At 26.5% G+C, this 20,027-nt stretch overlaps 1 protein-coding gene across 3 annotated transcripts in view; it reads right to left on the bottom strand.

Moving 5' to 3' along the window:
• Nucleotides 1–8,739: 8,739 nt before the first annotated feature.
• The window catches only part of LOC129906805 (uncharacterized protein DDB_G0288805), a 298,594-nt gene continuing 287,306 nt past the window's right edge, over nucleotides 8,740–20,027 (bottom strand). For 2 of the 3 annotated variants that reach the window (XM_055982727.1, XM_055982729.1), the window contains exons 12-17: nucleotides 19,929–19,970; nucleotides 15,457–15,548; nucleotides 15,047–15,239; nucleotides 10,071–10,206; nucleotides 9,533–9,700; nucleotides 8,740–9,399 (exon numbers count right to left, since the gene is read on the bottom strand). In XM_055982727.1, coding sequence (XP_055838702.1) covers nucleotides 9,282–9,399; nucleotides 9,533–9,700; nucleotides 10,071–10,206; nucleotides 15,047–15,239; nucleotides 15,457–15,548; nucleotides 19,929–19,970 — 749 coding nt within the window. In that variant the 3' untranslated portion in view covers nucleotides 8,740–9,281. The remainder of the gene's footprint in view (nucleotides 9,400–9,532; nucleotides 9,701–10,070; nucleotides 10,207–15,046; nucleotides 15,240–15,456; nucleotides 15,549–19,928; nucleotides 19,971–20,027) is intronic. The other variant, XM_055982728.1, reaches the window with a different exon arrangement.

Below are 20,027 nucleotides of genomic sequence, written 5' to 3'. Positions count from 1 at the left end.
GATTTAGTACGGATTAAAGTTAATTTTAAATCCAATCACTTAAATCTGAATTTAATAAATCCAAGGATTTAATATTTTGTTCATATTATTCACAAAAAATTATGTGATTATTCAAAAATTTTGTATAATTTACATTTTATCTTTTTTTTTCCTTTTCAAAATTCTTGAAAAAATAATTCAAAGATGTGAAAATTAAAACAATTTATTGAAAAAAGAGATGAACAAAATCAAGAAAAATAACGAAGACTTGCAGTGCAGGAAAACCACACAATAAATGTAAATTTAAGTAAGAATTTATATTTATAAAAAAGTTTAAATTGCTCATATTTCAAAATCGTAATATGAAATAATAGTTCTTTTTTTTCTTTTGAAAATGATGACATATTAGATGTAAAAGATTTTTTTTCAGTGTAACCATAGGTACTGAATAATCCAACTATCTTGAAGTGGAATTTTTGTTTAAAGATTTATTACTATTGAATCAAAAAATCCAATTATCACTTCAAAATCGAGAGAAACAGATTTTTTTTTTTAATTTGTGGACTTTTGTATCCTTTATTTTTTTCTTTTTTAAGTTTGGTTTTGTACGAGAATCTATTATATTTTACCTGAAAAAAGAAAAATTTCTTAAATCTTCACCAGGAAAATTAGTCAAAAAAATCCTTTTAACGTAACTCACAACCCAAATCTTAACGCAATTCACACATGGCCTAACTGCACCTTAAAACTCAATTTTTCGAGATATAAACGAAATGTTAACTGTATGTGATCATTTTTAATCTTTTCTTTTGAATAAATGATGTCAACGCTAAGAATCCAAATAAAAATAATATGATTGTGGGTCGCCCTCCCCCCCTCGCACATCTCTAAGGTCTGCCACATGAATCACCAGTATCGAAACTGGTATATTTAGCACACACTCGATAACTGGGCCTAAAATAAGTCTAAACCCTATTTTATTTAATATAAAAAGTTGTAACATGTTAATATTAGTTAACAAGTTAATGAAAACAAAGAGTATCTTCCATTACCATGAGCCTTTTTAAAGAAAATCACAACATAATTTAATAATAGCACGGTGTTACAAAAATGAGGTTTTAAAATATATGCGGGCGGAGACCTATCACGTTTTGTAGAGCTAGTCGCACTGATTACGAAACGGTATTTAAAAACTCTCCAACACCCCCAAAATCTGGAGTTAAGGGCAAAAAACGGTTTTTTTTACCTTCACCCATTGAAAAAAATCTAGCTTCGTCAAATTTCCATACCCATTTTCGATTTTCTTACAGTTTCTGATAGGAGATAAATATACCTTTTTGAACAATGTATAAAACATGTAACTCGGTTAAACCACCTAGAATTTATAAGCTGTCAAAGTTCAAAAATTCCATTTTTTTCGTCATTTACCCAATTTTGACAAAAATTTGACGAAGCTAGATTTTTTTCAATGGGTGAAGGTAAAAAAAACCGTTTTTTGCCCCTAACTCCAGATTTTTGGGGTGTTGGAGAGTTTTTAAATACCTTTTCGTAATCAGTGCGACTAGCGTATATTTTGAGTGTTGCACCGTGTAATTTATGCCGTATCCCGTATTATAAACGGTTTCTTTTTTAAGTGGTATAAGTTGACTTTTGGAAAAAAAAAATGACTTAATGGTCAATTTTCCGTCCTCTTAATTTCTTATTAATCACAAGCCCAAAATAACGTTATTATTATTTTTTTTAAAGGTAAGTCTAATTTTAAATTTTCTTTTTAACTAATGGACTTTAAGTTGAGTCTTTAATTTTAATTATTTTTTTTTTTTATTAATGAAAGTAGTAGAAGTCCATTTGAGGGTGAAAACCCGTTAACTTTCTTTTGGAATTTTAATAAATTTAATTTACATTTTGCAACATGGCTGTTCTCTGATTAACAAAAGGCTTATAAAAACGCGATGGGTAAAAAATAAAACGATTGTTAATAAGGACCTCATCGAGGGAAACAGAGTAATTTTCAAATCAATCGCTTCTTATTATCGAAATTTCTATTTGTACTGGTTTAAAAATTAGATGTCAATATTGCTTTGCAAGATTGCTGATTGCGTAGTATAACATTAAAAAAGGTTTTAGACTTACTTACCTAAATAAGACTTCTCTTTTGCATGTACCGTATTTGAAAATTTAGCTTTATTTCCTTTTCAATTTGCACTATAATTAATAAATATGTCAATATAATGTAGAAGTAGAGTAAATCAAACAACTTTTTCTTGAAATTTGTTGTTATATATTTATTTTGGAATTGTTTGTCAATTTAACATAAACTTTTTTATCTTTGTTTTTTCCTTGTTATATTTTGTGTACACTTTTAACATTCATTATAATAAATACGCATACAATTTCTTCTGAAAAAATAACAAAAAAAAAAAAAAATTAATAATAAACAATTATACAACATTTTATACAATAATTAATTGCATTTCATTGATTATTATTTTATACAAATATAATTAAAATGTATGTATTTCCCTTTTAAAAATTACAAAGCAATCACATAAATGGGATGTACTTTTTTTTTTTTTTTTTGGTTTATTTTAATGTGTTTTGGGTGTCTGTAGGTATTTTTTTTCCGTTTTATCTTTAATTTATTAATCAGCAATCATTTGATGCGTTAAAAATATATATAATTATTTTTTAACTCATCCCATTTTTATTTTTTTTGTTATTAAATCAGCTATCAAATTGACTTTGGTCAACGAAACACATTTGCTTGTTTAAATTCTTTTTATGTATTCTTTTTTTTTTGTAGGTATTTATTTTTAATAAGCTATAGATGAATATTGATTTAATAATATACCTAATTATTTATTAAAAAACACCGAAAACAATTTTTGTTATTTTGATGAGTAAATTGGAAAATATCACTTCAATATAATTTAATTATATTATGGAATTTAAATTTTAATCAAATAACATGAATTTTTTTTATATATATATAAGTTTTTATACTTAGATTTTATATTATATTTATGTTAATGAATTTTTGTTTTAAGTAAGTAAACATTTTTATGTATAATTGTTTAAATACAATATTATTGTTTCTCTATAAATTCCTTTGTGCAGCATTTTTATAATATTTATATAATTATAATAATATTATTTTTTTTTAAATTTTTAAATTTAATGTTTATGTTTTGGTTTCATAAAAATAAAAATATTTATAATTTGATAAAATCTAATTTAATATAAAAAACTACTGCAAACTTTTTATTTGTTCTTTCAACTTTAAGATCTAATTTTTTAATTTTGTTTGTAAATATCGTTGAATTGGGATTGGTAGGCATTTTTGTTTTTAATTTGAGAAAACTAAAATATAATATTTTGCAAGCGTTTGCTATTTTACTGCGATTTTTGTTTAAATTTTTTTAGGAAAGAGTAACAATATAGAAAAATTAGCAGTATTTTAGTAGGAGTCATGACTGAAAAGCGAATAAAAGAAAGGTGTTTTCGGAAAGAAAAACGTTACCAGTCTTTTGTTTTTGAGCAGGTTTTCGCAAATAAAAATGCAAACAAGCTGATTGAACTTAGTTAAAATTTAATTTATTTAAAAATTAAAATTATTTCGAAATAAATTGAAAAAAAAAAAAACAGACAGTATTTGATTTTTGCTTGATTTTGATTCTATTCAGTATCAGTATAAAATTTATGCAATTTATCTACATACTTAATTAAAATTAAATTTAACTAATTTAAATTTAATTTTTGCTATAAGAAAAATAAAACTGAGGCTCTATATTATGTATGTTCCGCTACTTATATAATTCTTGTTTAATTAAGTATAAAATTCGAATGTTTCAAAATATTGCTTTTTTCATATACAAATATATTTTTTTTAAACTAAACATTAACATAATAATTTGTTAATTAATTTTTAATTATAATTTAAATACATATCTGATTTTATTTTGTTTATTATGAAATATTTTTTTTTTTTTATTATGATTGACATATTAACGATAAAATTTTTGGAATGTTTTTGTTTTTATTTAGTTTTACTACACCGATAATAAATTTTATAAAATTCGTACTACATCTAGTGTTACTTAATAAAAAAAAAATGCTACACATTTATTTTTTTTTTGTAATATTTTATTAATATATAATTAAATTTTAAATGGACCCAATGTGCATAATTTATTATTATTTATTGTGATTATACAGTTATTTTTAATGTAAAAATATTTTTTATTTTTTATTCTTAATTTTTTAATTTGTTTCTCAATATCAATTTGTTTTTTTATTTGTTTAAATTGAAGGAATGGATAAAATGGTGTTGTGTTGTTTTGAGGCTAAGCTTTTTTTTGTGCTATGTTAAGGTTTATTTGGATGTTTTTTTTTTGCATATGAACAAAATAAATAAAAAAGAAGGAAGATAATTGTACTCGAGTGAATATAATGAAAATAAGATGGAAAATGTCAATTGGAAATATTTTGTTAGTCCTTGCGCTGTAAAAAAATGAAAACTCAGATCATCAAAAAAATAAAAGCTGTCAATAACTCATAATTTAAAATGTAAATTAAAATTTAATTTAAAATAAACAATTAAAGTATTCTGATCTTATATATAAAATCACTCCCATCTTGTGATTTTTTTTTGGGATATTCATGCGAGATTGTCGAGTTGATCAATTTTTTTTTTTTTTCATTTCACTTGCGCAATAAAGCTAGGACAAATATTCATATGCATGTTCAGTTTGAGAAGGGTATTCGAATAAATATATAAGAATAAAAAATAACGGAGCTTACCAAGTTCTATGATTGGTTCAAAATTGGTTAAAAAAAATTAAAATTTTCTCATAAAATTAATATATTTGCAATGATTTTTTGTACTTTTTTAGACTGTAAATACAATTTTTTTTTGTAAACATTCATTATTAATAGACCAGTGCCGATGTCTTCAAAAACATTAAAAAGTACAAAAAAATCATAGTAGGATGAAACCCATTGGAAAAGGAGGTGAATATGATGAAAATTAAAGGAAAAATAAATTACGGGCGAGCCGAGTTCGGGAAGTGGGTGGGTTGAGTTTTTAATGGTTAAAAATGGTATATCTCGATTTCCGGCAAAACTACAAATCCTATAGAAAAAAGTTTTATAGCAAAGTTGTAGGTAATAAAATGATCTACAACTTTTGTATCAACAATTTTTTCACATAACCTCAAAATTTATGTGAAAAATTCAAAAAACCGAGTTTTTGGTTTTTTATTTTTATCTTTTTCAAAAACAATAATTTTTCTACGAAATTTGGTAAAAACTTACCTTATTATGTCCCAAATACACTGTAATTTATTTGATTTAAAATATTAATTTGTTCACCTTATTTTGACTTAATACCAAAAAAACACCCTAATTTTCAATCGAAAATTCACGTGTCAAAATATCAGCTTTTTTTCAAAAAGTCGATAGGCATTTCGTTCGTTAAAATGTCTTTTTTCTGATGGTGTAAAAAAAATTTTACATTAGTATACTATAGAACATGTTCTAGTAAAATTCAAAAAATGAAAAAAGCTTGAATTCGAAAAGAAATTTTATCATTGTTTACAATTTTGGCCTATTTATTCAAATTTACACTTTAATTACTCAAAAAACGTAAGATTTCATGTAACATTGATTAATCTTACGTTTTTTGAGTAATTAGAGTGTAAATTTGAATAAATAGGCCAAAATTGTAAACAATGATAAAATTTCTTTTCGAATTCAAGCTTTTTTCATTTTTTGAATTTTACTAGAACATGTTCTATAGTATACTAATGTAAAATTTTTTTTACACCATCAGAAAAAAGACATTTTAACGAACGAAATGCCTATCGACTTTTTGAAAAAAAGCTGATATTTTGACACGTGAATTTTCGATTGAAAATTAGGGTGTTTTTTTGGTATTAAGTCAAAATAAGGTGAACAAATTAATATTTTAAATCAAATAAATTACAGTGTATTTGGGACATAATAAGGTAAGTTTTCACCAAATTTCGTAGAAAAATTATTGTTTTTGAAAAAGATAAAAATAAAAAACCAAAAACTCGGTTTTTTGAATTTTTCACATAAATTTTGAGGTTATGTGAAAAAATTGTTGATACAAAAGTTGTAGATCATTTTATTACCTACAACTTTGCTATAAAACTTTTTTCTATAGGATTTGTAGTTTTGCCGGAAATCGAGATATACCATTTTTAACCATTAAAAACTCAACCCACCCACTTCCCGAACTCGGCTCGCCCGTAATTTATTTTTCCTTTAATTTTCATCATATTCACCTCCTTTTCCAATGGGTTTCATTCTACTATGATTTTTTTTGGTTTCAAAAATTATCGACCCTGGTCTATAACGGCATCTTCCATAAAAGAAAACGACTCAGCTGATGTCAATGATTGTTTATGCGAAAACATTAAAATTGCCTTAAAATAGTTCAAGAACCAAAATATGAAAAAAATATTTTCTGGATTTTTTTTAAATATATTTTTCTTTTTATTTTGTGTAAAAAATAAAAAAAAATAGCATTCTTTGTTTGAATTTCAAGACAGTTTCACTTTTTTTTGGTGGTTTAAATTAAAGATGCACAAAATTGACCTCAGACAGCGGCACCAAATCTGCTTGATTTGTGTGGCATTTGCTTGTACTAGCAGTTTTTAAGTCTATTTTTCTTCTTTGTTCGTCGCAAATTTATAGTTTTTTTTATTAATAAATTTTATAGATTCTAGCTAGGTACAATATTTTTATATAAGATCATTTTTTTTTTAGTGAGAGGTGAAAGTTATGTGGCAACTGACTTCCCTGTATATTTAAAAATTTATTTGTTTTCCTTCGATATAACTTTGAGGTTCACTGTGGCGTATGTGTGACATTTTTTTCATTTTTGGAAAATCTCGACTTTTAGACGAGTTAACCTCTGTTGACCATTCTCCAACCTTTCGTATAATTTAATTCGTCATGTGATTTTTAAAGAGTTTGAATTTATAAAAGAATAACTCAAATCAAGCAATACCTATTCCTGTCTTGGATATACATTTTTCAACCGAGAACTTTTCTAAACATTGAAATTGCGGCAATTTTAAAGAAAAGAAAAACTTATTTTTACTTGCTCTATAGGGCAAGTATTGGTTTCGTGTAGAAAAAAAAAATCGAGGTTTTAAAAAAAAAACAACATTACGATGATGGAGAAGATCAAAAAAGTGGTTTTCGTCATGCCGTCCGTCGGTCTGTGCGTCTGTGCGTCCATCTGTACATGGAGCTAGGGCCTAAACGGATGGATGGATTTGCTTGAAACTTGGTACAGATGATTTTTACGTAATTCCCTAGGACCGTTTTTTTTATTTTTTTAATATCTCCAATTTAACGCATATCTCCCATATAACGTTTTCGAGGTATTTCAAATTTCTCGAAAACGGCTTTAACGATTTCGTTTAAATTTGGTGTGCGCAGTACTCTTATTGATTCTAACAAAACTGCATTTTTAGTTTTTCTCAAAAAATGCCGAGAGAGGAAATATGGCGTTGCCGTTTTTCAAAAATTGACATGTTTTTTAAGTTCATATATTTCATCAAAGCATAAGTCAATTTTTTCAAAATTTACAGACATAATAGGTATTGAAGTGTAAAATGTAAAAAAAAATTAAAAAAAAAAAGTTTTTAAAAAAATATTTAAAAAAGTTGAATTTTTTTAACTTTCGATTTTTTTTTTTTGTTTTTATTTTTTTTTCTCCACAAAATCTTAAATTTCCAATAGATATTTAAGATAAAGATGCTTTGAACTACAAGAGCAAGTACGTGCGACCCAGTCGTGCATTTTATTTTTCGAGCTGTTGAAAAATAATTTAAGTTTACAACTAAAATTAAACAAATATTTCTTAGTTGCATATATCTTCGCAAAACTTATGCAACTTTTTCAGGGTATTCGTCTAATGAACTACTGGTTCAATATTTTTTTTCTTTGAAACAAAATATTTACCACTTAACTATTCAATTTCAATTTTAAGTACGAAAGTTCTTTTCTACACAAATCAGTCTAGGGTTTTTGAGGTCCAATCAGTGACTCTTTTATGTTTGGTTTCAAGTTCGAAAAAATTGACTACTTGCTTTTCTAAGCTTTAAAAAAGTTGTTATTTCTTATCGTCTTTATAAATAGGAACATAAACTTGTATGTAAGGTTTATGAAGGTTATGTCAAATTAAAAATTCATTGTTCTTATTTTTACGTCTTTCTCATCAGTTTTGAAGTCATCCAAAATTTTGAAAACGAATAAAATTCAATACAAACGTCAACACCGCGGTATAGTGGTGCCTTATTTGCTGCCAACATGACTTTATCGAATTTATTTAAACTTTGGATTCGAATTAAGAATTTTAAAAGTTTTTTTTTTCTCTTGATCGTGATTAAAAATTTACAACAAAAGCATTTTTGTTGTATTTCATCGCATTATAAAGATTTTGCTCTGCTGTCTATTAAAACTTGCAGTTTTAAACAGTTCAGAAAAATTTGTTTTAAAACCTTTTCCTTAAAATTATGAAAGTTATAGAAAAAAAAAACAAAATACTTTTCAAAATGAAATAAAACAAAACAAATCGATTAAATGTAAGTATATATTTTTATATAAAAAAGAATAAAGTTAAAATTAATAATTAAAGAAACTTAATTAAAAAAATAGATTTAACATTCACTTAAAAAAAAACTTTTTCAACAAATCTTACAATTAAGGAAATATACATGGCATGTTGAATAGTTTAATTTACTTATATAAGTTGTACAAATATTTTTATTTTTATAAAATAAAGTAACAAAAATTATATAAACAAAAATACATAAATGATACTGTTGCGCGCGGAAGGACTTTCTTAAAAGTTGTATTATTTTATTTTTAATTCCCACATAATGATTTTTTTTTTACTTTTTTGATTTTAATAAGAAAGTGTGAGTGAAACTTAGAAATACATTATTTAGCTATAGATAAGATAGATATACATTTATACACATAGAAGATACGAAATTTACGTAATGAGAGTCATCATATTTTAAACTTTTTTTTTTTTTATAAAACATAAAGATATAGTTATACCACAATGTAAAGGATTTTGTAATACTTGTTCTTTTTTTTTATTTATTCTCTCCAAGGACTTGTTGTTGTTTTGATAGGTTATTTAATTTGTTTGTTCATTTATTTTAACACTCGGAACACAGATGGGATGAAACCATAAACACAGATATAGGTTTTTTTTTTGAAGTAACTCTGAATTACATATACTTATTATTTTTTGCTTATAGGACATGTAAATTTTCACAGCTCTTTGACTTTGAATCCCTTGCCCAAACACGTCCCAGGAGTCCTTTAACCTTTAGACTGGCCGATGTACGTGATCCACGGTATTTGCGAGGACTGTAAACGAAAGAGAGCAGAAAAATAAAAGGATTTTATTTTTTTGTTGTTGCTTTAATAAGATGAAAAATATAATAATAAAGAGGTTTTTGCTAAGGATAAGGGGTGTTTTTGTGTTGTGTTTTGAAATTACCTGCTATGTGAACTTCCTGGTGGCGTACTAACATCTGTGATCACATTATTTGCCGGTCCTACGGGTGTATTCGGATTAGTGCCACCGTTGCCAGTCAAACAGGCGCCTCCCAACGGTGAACAGGCTCTTCGCTTTGATTTCCTTGTGGAACGTTTTCTGAATAAATCCCTAAACAATATACAAAAAAATTATATATAAGAAGTTAAGAGGCGTGTGCTTTATGAACAATATTGTATTTTTTTTTTTTTTGAATGAGTGTATAGAGATCGAGTGGATTTATGAGGATTTTTTATATTTATGAAGGATTTTCTCAGAAAAAAAAAGGTTTCTTTTGCTTTCATTTTTAAAGAAGGGATCAATATGGGTTAAGATTCAAGAGGATTTCAAATTGCTTCTATTAAAAAAGCACCCACAAAAAAAAAATTAGCAGATTGTAATCCTCTTCTTCTTTTGAAAATTAAGGATTTCTTTTGTGGTTAATCGAAATTATGCTTTTGAGAGAGGAGGTTGTTGTTATGATTTTGTTTTTTTTTTTTACCTTGATTTTTCTGGATTTTCCAATTTGAGGCGAATTTGCGAAAGAAGGCCAACGAGAAGCTCATCAACATTATGATTAATCCCAACCGAGGTCTCGATGAATTTACAATCGTATGCAGTTGCCATTGCTTTGCCTTCTGTAATGAGAATTCGAAATGAGAGAGAGGAACAATTAATAATATAATCAATGTGTGTTTTGCAATTAAGTTTTGTGTTTGTATAAATCGGTGATGGTATATCGTAGATTGGTATTGATTCTGTGTAAAGAGGAAATACCTATTTCGTCATTAAGGGAAAATCTCATTATTTTGGTACATATTAAAACGCATAATTTGGGTGGAATTGTGAAGTGGGCAAGTCCTTGTTAAGAAAATTGGTGTTTATAATATTTTTGGTGAGGCTTATAATACAGTCAAATAAGGAGAAAAAAGGGGTAAATCTCGGAATGAATGTTAGTAGAAATTTTTTTTGCTCAATATCTTCCTTTTGCCATTCTATAACATATCTCAAAAGTCTAGAAAAATCTCATGTCCGCTTGTCGCTATTTCAAGGTCAAATCGCGAAATGGAGATTTTCAAAATTAGCAAAAATAGGCTATGGTATTATATACACATATGATACATGATTTCAAGGTATTTTTTAATGCAAATTCCAAAAAATCTAAAATCAAGACAATCTGACGTCTCTGGAAAAAGTTATACCTGTTTTTCATCTGTCAACTCATATTATTATAACAGTTGCAAACTTACTGCCGAAAAACCCTTAAAAGTTATGGTAGATGAACCAAATTTTGCATGAAAATTTTAGAATCCATCATTATTAAAAATCAAAACAATCCATTACAAAAAATATACATACCTACGAAATAATGGCATTTTTTGATGGAGGGCCAAATTTTAGGATATGCACTAAAGAAGATTCTTGTTCATCTTAGGAATAAGTGCTAATAGGCTAATTTTTTCATTTTAATCTTTGTTTGGATATTCTTTAACTACCCTCAAAAATCTAAAAACATCTCATGTCCACAAGTCCTAATTTTCTTGGTTTGAAAATAAGGTGCAGATTTTAAAAAATTAATAAGAAAAGTTTAAATTTTTATATGTATACCAACATAAGCGACATGATATAAAGGTATTCTTTAACACTTATTCCAATAAAACTCACAAACAAGTCAACCTGACCATCCTTGAAAAGTAATGCACCTTATTCATGTTGATCTGACACAAATATCTGAAGTGTAGTTTTTCAATTTTTTTAAATATGCAACTTATCTTCAAACCAAGAAAAGTAGGACTTGCGGACATGAGATTTTTTTAGATTTTTGAGGGTAGTTAAAGAATATCCAAACAAAGATTAAAATGAAAAAATTAGCCTATTAGCACTTATTCCTAAGATGAACAAGAATCTTCTTTAGTGCATATCCTAAAATTTGCCCCTCCATAAAAAAAACCATTATTTCGTAGGTATATATATTTTTTGTAATGGATTGTTTTGATTTTTAATAATGATGGATTCTAAAATCTTCATGCAAAATTTGGTTCATCTACCATAACTTTTAAGGGTTTTTCGGCAGTAAGTTTGCAACTGTTATAATAATATGAGTTGACAGATGAAAAACAGGTATAACTTTTTCCAGAGACGTCAGATTGTCTTGATTTTAGATTTTTTGGAATTTGCATTAAAAAATACCTTCAAATCATGTATCATATGTGTATATAATACCATAGCCTATTTTTGCTAATTTTGAAAATCTCAATTTCGCGATTTGACCTTGAAATCGCGACAAGCGGACATGAGATTTTTCTAGACTTTTGAGATATGTTATAGAATGGCAAAAGGAAGATATTGAGCAAAAAAAATGTCTACTAACATTCATTCCGAGGTTAAACCCTTATTTGACTGGATTATTAGTTTTCTAATTTGATTTTTAAACGAGATTATTAATGGCAAAAATACTTAAGAAATTCTATTTTCAATAAATTTGCATATACTTTTTAGTAGGTCACTTCATTTATTTACACTTGAATGCTTTAAGAAACTATTAAAATTTGATTATTCTACAATCATAATTGTTATTTTATTATGTCTGTTCCTTAATAAACAACAAGATAAACATGGTAAGGAAATAAATTTGAAAATAATAAACATATTTAATGGTTCTTATTCAAAATAAGGATGCTCCATAAAAGGATAACATAAAATGCTTTTGGTATTTAAATTTTCTAATATCATAAATAAGATGAAAAATGAAACATATATTCTTGACCTTTATGTGCAGAAAAAGTTCGTTTGAAAACAAATTTAGTATTTTATGATTTCGGATAACATAAAATTCTATTGAAATTAGTATACTTATATGGTACAGTGAATTTTATGGAAAGGATTTAGAAAGTAAATGTTTTGAAAAAGTTTTTTAATTATGCAAAAAAGATACAAAAAAGACAATCTGGTAGTAGGTATATAATTGATTCCTGAGGGAATATCTTTTCTCAAAGAAGACAAAGGGAAATAAGGAAATATTATAAGGAAATAATATAAGGAAATTTAATAGTCCCTTATCAATATTATATTTAAAAAAGTCCATTTTTTTCAGGAATGGCTAAACGTCTTCCCAAAATCCGGAACAAAAACTCGAAAAGTTTGGCGAATTTAAAAAATGATTTTAATAAATTTGACAATCATCGAATAAAATAAAGAAGACAGTAGGCGCATGTTTCTACCTAAATGTATAAAGTATTTTGCTCGAACAAGGAAACACCCTGAATACAATTTATCAAACTATTGGAATATGTTTTGTAGAACAATAGTTATGAAATCACTATTGAAATAAAAATATTTACAATTTTCTGTATTATGTAAAATTTAACATTCTTAATTAAATAATTTTGAAAAGCTTTGTATTATTTGGTAAAAAGATATTTCTCGAAATAAATTGAATTGCACTTGAATGTCAGAAAGTTGTGGTAATACAAAGTGCAAAAACGTGAGGTAATTTTTTCGTTTTCGTTGTGTTTACGTTAAAGGTTTTTATGTTTTTTACGTGTTGTTTTTTTTTTTTGTAATAGCTCTATTTTTGCCAAACTTAAACTGATTTTTATTCGAACAAAAATTATAAATGATAACTTGTTTCTGAATTTTTTTTGTTCTAATGAATAGTCCGGAATTTTGTTTCAAAGAAGGGTTCTCTCCTATTTTTTTAACTTTGACATTATTTCTTTCAGAAAATTACATTACTTGATATCATCTTTTTCCACTAATTACGAAAGACAGGTCCCTTAACCCTCTGTAGGCACACCTCTTTTTTGCGAATTTGGTTTATACTTTTTCATGTCGCTAGAACTTTTTTCCGTCTCACTATTTTTTAGAGAATCATATAAGAAATTGATGTAGAATTATCCGAGGAATTCGAATATTGTATTCACAATTTCAAAAAAATGTATTTTCACCCTTATGAAGACACTTTTTTGTGACCACTTTTTATTTTTGTCCTGCCAAATGCGCACCCGTGTGCCGACAGAGGGTTAAAAAAATGCTTGATTTTGTCTGACAAAAAAGAATGTTAGATTAAGAAGAATCAACAAATTCAGTAAAACTAAAAAAAAAAAAAAAAACAGTTAAATACTTGACCAAAAATGGATAAAAAGCTTTGAGTGAGCTGTATTTATTTTGTAAAATCTTAAAAATGTAAAAGAAATTGTATGACTGTTAACAATCGTTAAAAGTGATAGTAAATAGATTTTTTTTTTCTTTTAAGAAAAACAGAAAATTTCCCCTTCTCGACTTATGTAAATAGAATAGAGGGGAGGAAGGTCATAACAAAACTCCCTTCCAATAACATTTTTTTTACGATTCCAATTTACACGTTTTAGCTTTTTGGCACTAAAATTTACATTACATTACATTTTAAGTTTTCTATAGATAAAAAAGTTACTCATACACCACAGTGAACCATAATGCAAAAGATATATTCGTTAATTAATTTAGTAAGAGTAAGGGAAAGCTAGATTTTATTAGGTATATGGGGTTTGGGAAAAAATTATTGCATTGACTTTAGGACTCGAAAGAGTATCAAGACACAAGTCGAAAAACAACACTTTTCATCAATAGCACCTAGAGCCATTTGGCCACCAATTAGTTTTTTTTTTTATACAAATTTTACTTATTCACATAATTCACGTATTTTTTAATCTGCACGAAAAAAAAAATGTATCGCAAACTTGAAAAAAAAATTAATTTCCTACAAAATATGTTAAATAACTTTTTTCGATTATCCCTTCGGTTTAAGAGTTAGAGTGTTTTTTTAAACACGTCATATCTCTTTTATTTGAGCTTTTTTGGAAAATTAGTTCGAACTAAAAGATCTTTCATCTTCATTTGTAACATTGACAGTTTTTCGATTTGACAGACCTTTCCGATCTGTAGGCAAAAAAACTTCAAAACGATTGCAATTTTGTATATAGGTACAAAGGTAATAATACAGGGTAATTTGCATAAAATGTAACAAAAACCTAGAGCGTGTAGGTTGCTCTCAGATAAGAAAAAAATCGTATGGGAGAAGGGTCTATGTCCCTCCTTGTAGGCGGGAGGGGCAATTTTAAAACAAAACTGTGTGCCGTTGAGCTCCTATTATAAATCATTTTTTTCTACCAATTTGTCCTTTACTTTCAATTAAAAAAAGATTCAAATAAACAGAATTTTTTTCCAGCACTTTCCCCTTAAACCACAAAATACTGAGACATCTTGATGCCGAAAAATAAATTTCTTACACTTTGTTTCAATCCTTTTGTCTGCCTCACCCACAAAACATTTTTAAACAATACCAAATCTCCTTATTAAAATCTTCCCTCTTGATAAAAATGTATAATTTTTTGCATCAATTTTACCAACATTGTTGTATTTTATAGAATAAATATTTTATAATAATTTTCTACCTGCATAATATTCACATTGAAAAAATATACATATATAAAAGCTTACCTTCAGATGTAATATGTCTGCTTCTGGCCAAATCGGCTTTGTTGCCAACTAAAATAACAGCCTTTTGTGCAATGTTTTCATTTGTCCATAATACTTGCAAAACCCTTTCGGCAATAGTGAAACTGCTACGGTCAGCTGATGAATAAATAACACAATAACCATGTGGATCATAGCTGGTCAAACAGTCATCCGGCTTTAGTAAGGAAATATTCAAAAAAATAAAAAAAAATAAGGAATTTATGAGACCAAAGGACACAGTTTAATATTCAAATTTATTATAAATAAGTTATATATGGGTTGAAAAGAATGAACAGTGGCGTAGTAGGATGGAATTGTTACGCCACTGTATACGTCCACCTGATGCATATAACCAAGAATAAATCAATAAAAATAAAAAAAAAAAAACTTACCGTCATATCTGTGTAAGGATGGTCAATGAAAATCAGTTCTGACTCTTCTCCGCTTAAAAGAACTGAAACAGATTTTTCACCAGAATCATCATCTACAACAAAGGAAATTGATTGAAATGTTTCATAAAAGGATATTATTCAAAAGATTTTTCTTGTTTTTTTTTTGTATATAAAAAATAATAAAAAATTTAAAAAAGAAAAATTGTGCTTTTGTGTTTTTAATATAATATATTTTATGCATTTTATGCTTAACAAAGAATTTTATTTTTTAACATTTTAAAAAATATTCTTATACAGATTTAGTTTAACCGACAAGAAAAGAAAACTTAAAAATACAACAAAAAAAAAAAACTAAAATTTAACATAAGAATAAAATTTGCATACAAAAAGGATATCCCACTATCTCTGCATTTTGTGAGCAAAAGGTGTGTGTTCTTTTTTTTTAGAAAGAGTTGAATAAAAGAGAGAGAGGAAAGAAGACAAAGGACCAACGTTAACAATATAATGCAATCGAGCAGAAGATAGTGTAGTAAAAAAAAGTAAAGAAGATACAAAACAACCAAGAATAAAAAAACAAAAAAGGACTCGATCTTGAGAAAAAAGGATGATAACAAATATTGGAACAAACGGCTTGGAACGTGCTTAAAGTAAATGTTTTACATATTACGAAGGCTAGATTGAGACATTTTGGTCTTGTCTTTTTTTTTTTTTTTTAAGAGTGTTGTTGAGAAAAAAGGTGTGTAGCTGAAGGTGCTGATAAAGTTGTTGCTTTTTTTTTTTTGGAATAAAATTAAAACAAGCACATGTTGGAGTACAGACAAAAAAAAATATAAAAAAAATAATCTTAAATGCAAAAAGAGGATGGAAAGAGATAATGTCCTATTAAAAGTAGATTGGAGTTTCTCCTATATTTCTTGTAGATCGAAAAATCTTTTCTTATTTTAGGGTGGTTTTTAGTTGTGGTTGATAGGAGCCATCACACAGGAAGCTGTTGGAAATATGTCTTTGTTGTTCTATATACGAAAAAGTCATTATACTGAATTTGTGTGGATGGAAAGAAGAATGAGATTTTTTTTGGTATTAAATTTCTTACGGTAGATGAACCTTAATGGAATTATTATCATAACAGCGCAACGGTTTCAAGGAGACGACACGGTTGTTAAAAGCTTATTATTTATAGATATATTTAGGTATATAATATATCTAACAAGAATGTCACCAAAAACGGTGAGAGGATTTGATGAACGCACATACGAATTTAATAAAATATTTAATCAATAATAGTGCCTTTATATTACATGATAACACTTCCTTAGAAAAAAATGATTTTAAAATTTCCATACCGACATACAGACTCAAAGACGGACGGACAGAATTCCGAGACCGACTTTTTCGGACTTCTCCATTATCGTAATATTGGTTTTGATTAAAACCTAGAATCTTTTTTTGACACCGAACCAATACTTGCCCTTAAGAGCAAGTACAAAAAGGTGGACCTGCACCTTTACGGGTTAAACGGATCTTTGATTTGGATTGGATTCAGGCCATCAAAAACACATAATCCTAGGTGAGTCTGTCCAAATGTAGACAAACTTTTTTTGTGATATTAGTTCTATTCAATAAAAAAACAACTGCTAAAAAAACTACTTCTAGCTCTTTCGAATTGGTTCAATGACACTGTAAAAAACCACATTAGAACAAGATATTCTGTACTTGATTTTAATTTTTTTTTAAAGTTTCTCATAAAACAGTCCTTTTCTCTTACCTACATTAAATTCTGAATATCTTTTTATTTAACAAACCTGTCCAAAAATCTGGTAAATATAATTTTTTTTTTTTCATTTTTAAATCTAAAAAAAATAGTTTAGTTTTGTTCGATGTTTTTGAATTCGAATTTACAAAACCAAAATTCTTAAGAAAAATGTATTTCGGTGTAATGGATTATAAGAAATCATTTTTTTTTAATGTTTTTGCTTTTATTTACAAAATCAAAAATAAAAAAAAAATAAACATTTCTTTCAAATAAAAAAAAAATTGCATTAAATAATTTGCATTGAAAAAATGCTGTTGCATTTTTATTATTTGCATAAAAAAAATTTATATTGCAAGTCAAAATATTTTTTGATATTGCACTAAAAAATCAATGCGTTTATTTGACTTAACATTAGCTTCCATATTATAATTCAAATACCTAGCTAATGTTAGTTCAAATTGTCATTTTTAATGCAAAATTTGTTATTTGCAATCATTTTTTTTTTTTTCAATTTTACTGTATGTATTAAATTGGCATACAAATTTCATTCGCCAAGGAAATGAAAAACCAAAGGAGTCTGCAGAGATAGGTTGTTTCTTACTCAAATTTTACATTAAGGTAATAAAGGTACAGTGTTGACTTGAAGACAAATTTAAATGGAATATATTTCAAATTGTAACGCAATTTTTTTGCAATAAAATTGTTTGTAAAGTAATGTTTTCTTGTGATTGCTAAAAGGATTACAGTTTCAAAAATAAATAAAAAATATATTTTTGATTTAATGTTAGTTATAAAATGGTCATATAATAGAAAATAAATTTAAAAAAAATTGTTTTAGCCGATAAAAGGGCTTGGCGATTAAGTCATAAATCCTATTCTCAACTGCATCAGCAAAAACTTCTTCCTTTTTTATTATAATCTCTCTAACTTTTTTATGGAAATTACATTTAAAAGGCTCTTGGTCTTAAATGCATATATTATAGCGTTACGATAAAAACAAAATATTATTTTATGCTCAGCTTTCCGATGCACTTAAAATTTGAATCAATATTAATAAATACAATTTAATTCTAAAAACATAAATGTTTTTTTTAGGGGCCAATTGTTCAATAGTCAGATAAACCTCAGTTAGAGCCTATTCCTAGGAATAAAAGTTTTTTTTATATTGACATTTATTCTTCTGATAGTCAAACTGACGATTGAAAATCAGGGTTAATAGTAGAGTAACTAAAGCAAATTATTACGGAACCCGGCCGAACAGCTCTGTTTTTGACGATTTTTTTTTTTCAAACATAGGTAATTAAAAATACTTTAAAGTCTATAGATTAAAAATTGCCGATGTTGCCGTATTGTTTTTAAAAATTAAAATTAAATTTTTTTTGAACAAAACTTTTTTTTTTGTTTACATAAAACAAATGATAGCAAAAGATTCTCTAGATAATTTAAGGAAAAAAAATATATGGGAGTAAGGGACAATCTTTCATCGTTTAAGCGATAAATTCAATCTTCTCACAAACTGACTTCAAACACAAAAAAAAAATATTTTGAACACAACGGCAACACCTACAATATTGACAGACACGTTTTTAAAAAGCCAGAATCTCATTTCTATCAGTAAAATTTAAATGCACTTAATTTAGTCAAGAGTTTTTGAAAATTTTGGAAAAAATGTGGCCAAAAAAAAATTGAAAATAAATGCATTTTATATTACGAAAAAGTTTTAAGAACGACATGTTAAAATTTTGTCAATTATTTTTTTTTTTTTTCAAAAATCTGAGTTCAATTACCATTCTTTCAAAAGCCCTTCATTCAATTAACTTAATTTTAATTTTACAAATATGTCTGAGCTTCTTGCTTTTTAAAAATGTACATTTATATATTGTAGATGTTGCCGTTGTGATCAAATATTTTTTTTTGTGTTAAACGTCAATTATAAGAAAATTGCATCTATCGCTTGAACGATGGAAGATTGTCCCTCACCCCCATATATTTGTTTTCCTTGAATTTCCTAGACAATATGTTGGCATCAATTAATTTATAAAATTTAAGCAAAATTTTTGAAAAAAAATTTTTTTGTTCACAAAAATCTTCAATAAAATTTAAAAAATCAAAACGGCAACACCGGCAATTTTTAATCTATAGACATTAAAGTATTTTTAATTACCTACGTTTGAAAAAACAGATCATCAAAATCTAAGCTAAGGATTCCCTAATATTGGAATTTTTTTAGCTTTAGTTACTCCACTATAAGTATAATAAAGAAAACAAAATACAATATGGAGAAAAAAAAATATATAAAAATTGAAAATCTGATTCAATGTTTCTTCGAGCATCAAAATAACTTTGAAAATGTTTAAGTTGGTTTTTTGTTTTTACTAAATTGATAAATGAATGACATTAGGAGTTATTTTAAGCCCAATTGGGATGTGATAATAATAAACAACAAGCAAAAATGCTTAAAAGCTTCAAATCTTTCTGAGGTACTAGACGGTTTTACGTGCCAAATATTTTTGAAGGAAGTGTGATGGGAAGGATTAAAAAAAGCTACTTGCATTGTAATTTTCAGATTTGTAATGAATCAAATTTAACTATAATAATTTATTGTACTTTTAATTTAAAGTGACAACTTTGTGTTGGTTTTGTTTTGGTTCATCCTACTTATTAAAAAAGAAACTTAAGTGAAACTAAATACAATAATAAAATTTGAATATATTTTTACCATCGGACGGTTTTTCAATACGAATTTGGATATTTGTGTTGCCTAGGGAATTTTTTGTTTCGATTCGCATTTTTTTGAAAGAAAATAAATAGTTTTTTA

The sequence above is a fragment of the Episyrphus balteatus genome, chromosome 1 (assembly GCF_945859705.1).
Source record: "Episyrphus balteatus chromosome 1, idEpiBalt1.1, whole genome shotgun sequence".
NCBI lineage: Eukaryota > Metazoa > Arthropoda > Insecta > Diptera > Syrphidae > Episyrphus > Episyrphus balteatus.
This window is presented reverse-complemented; position numbering and strand designations above follow the sequence as displayed.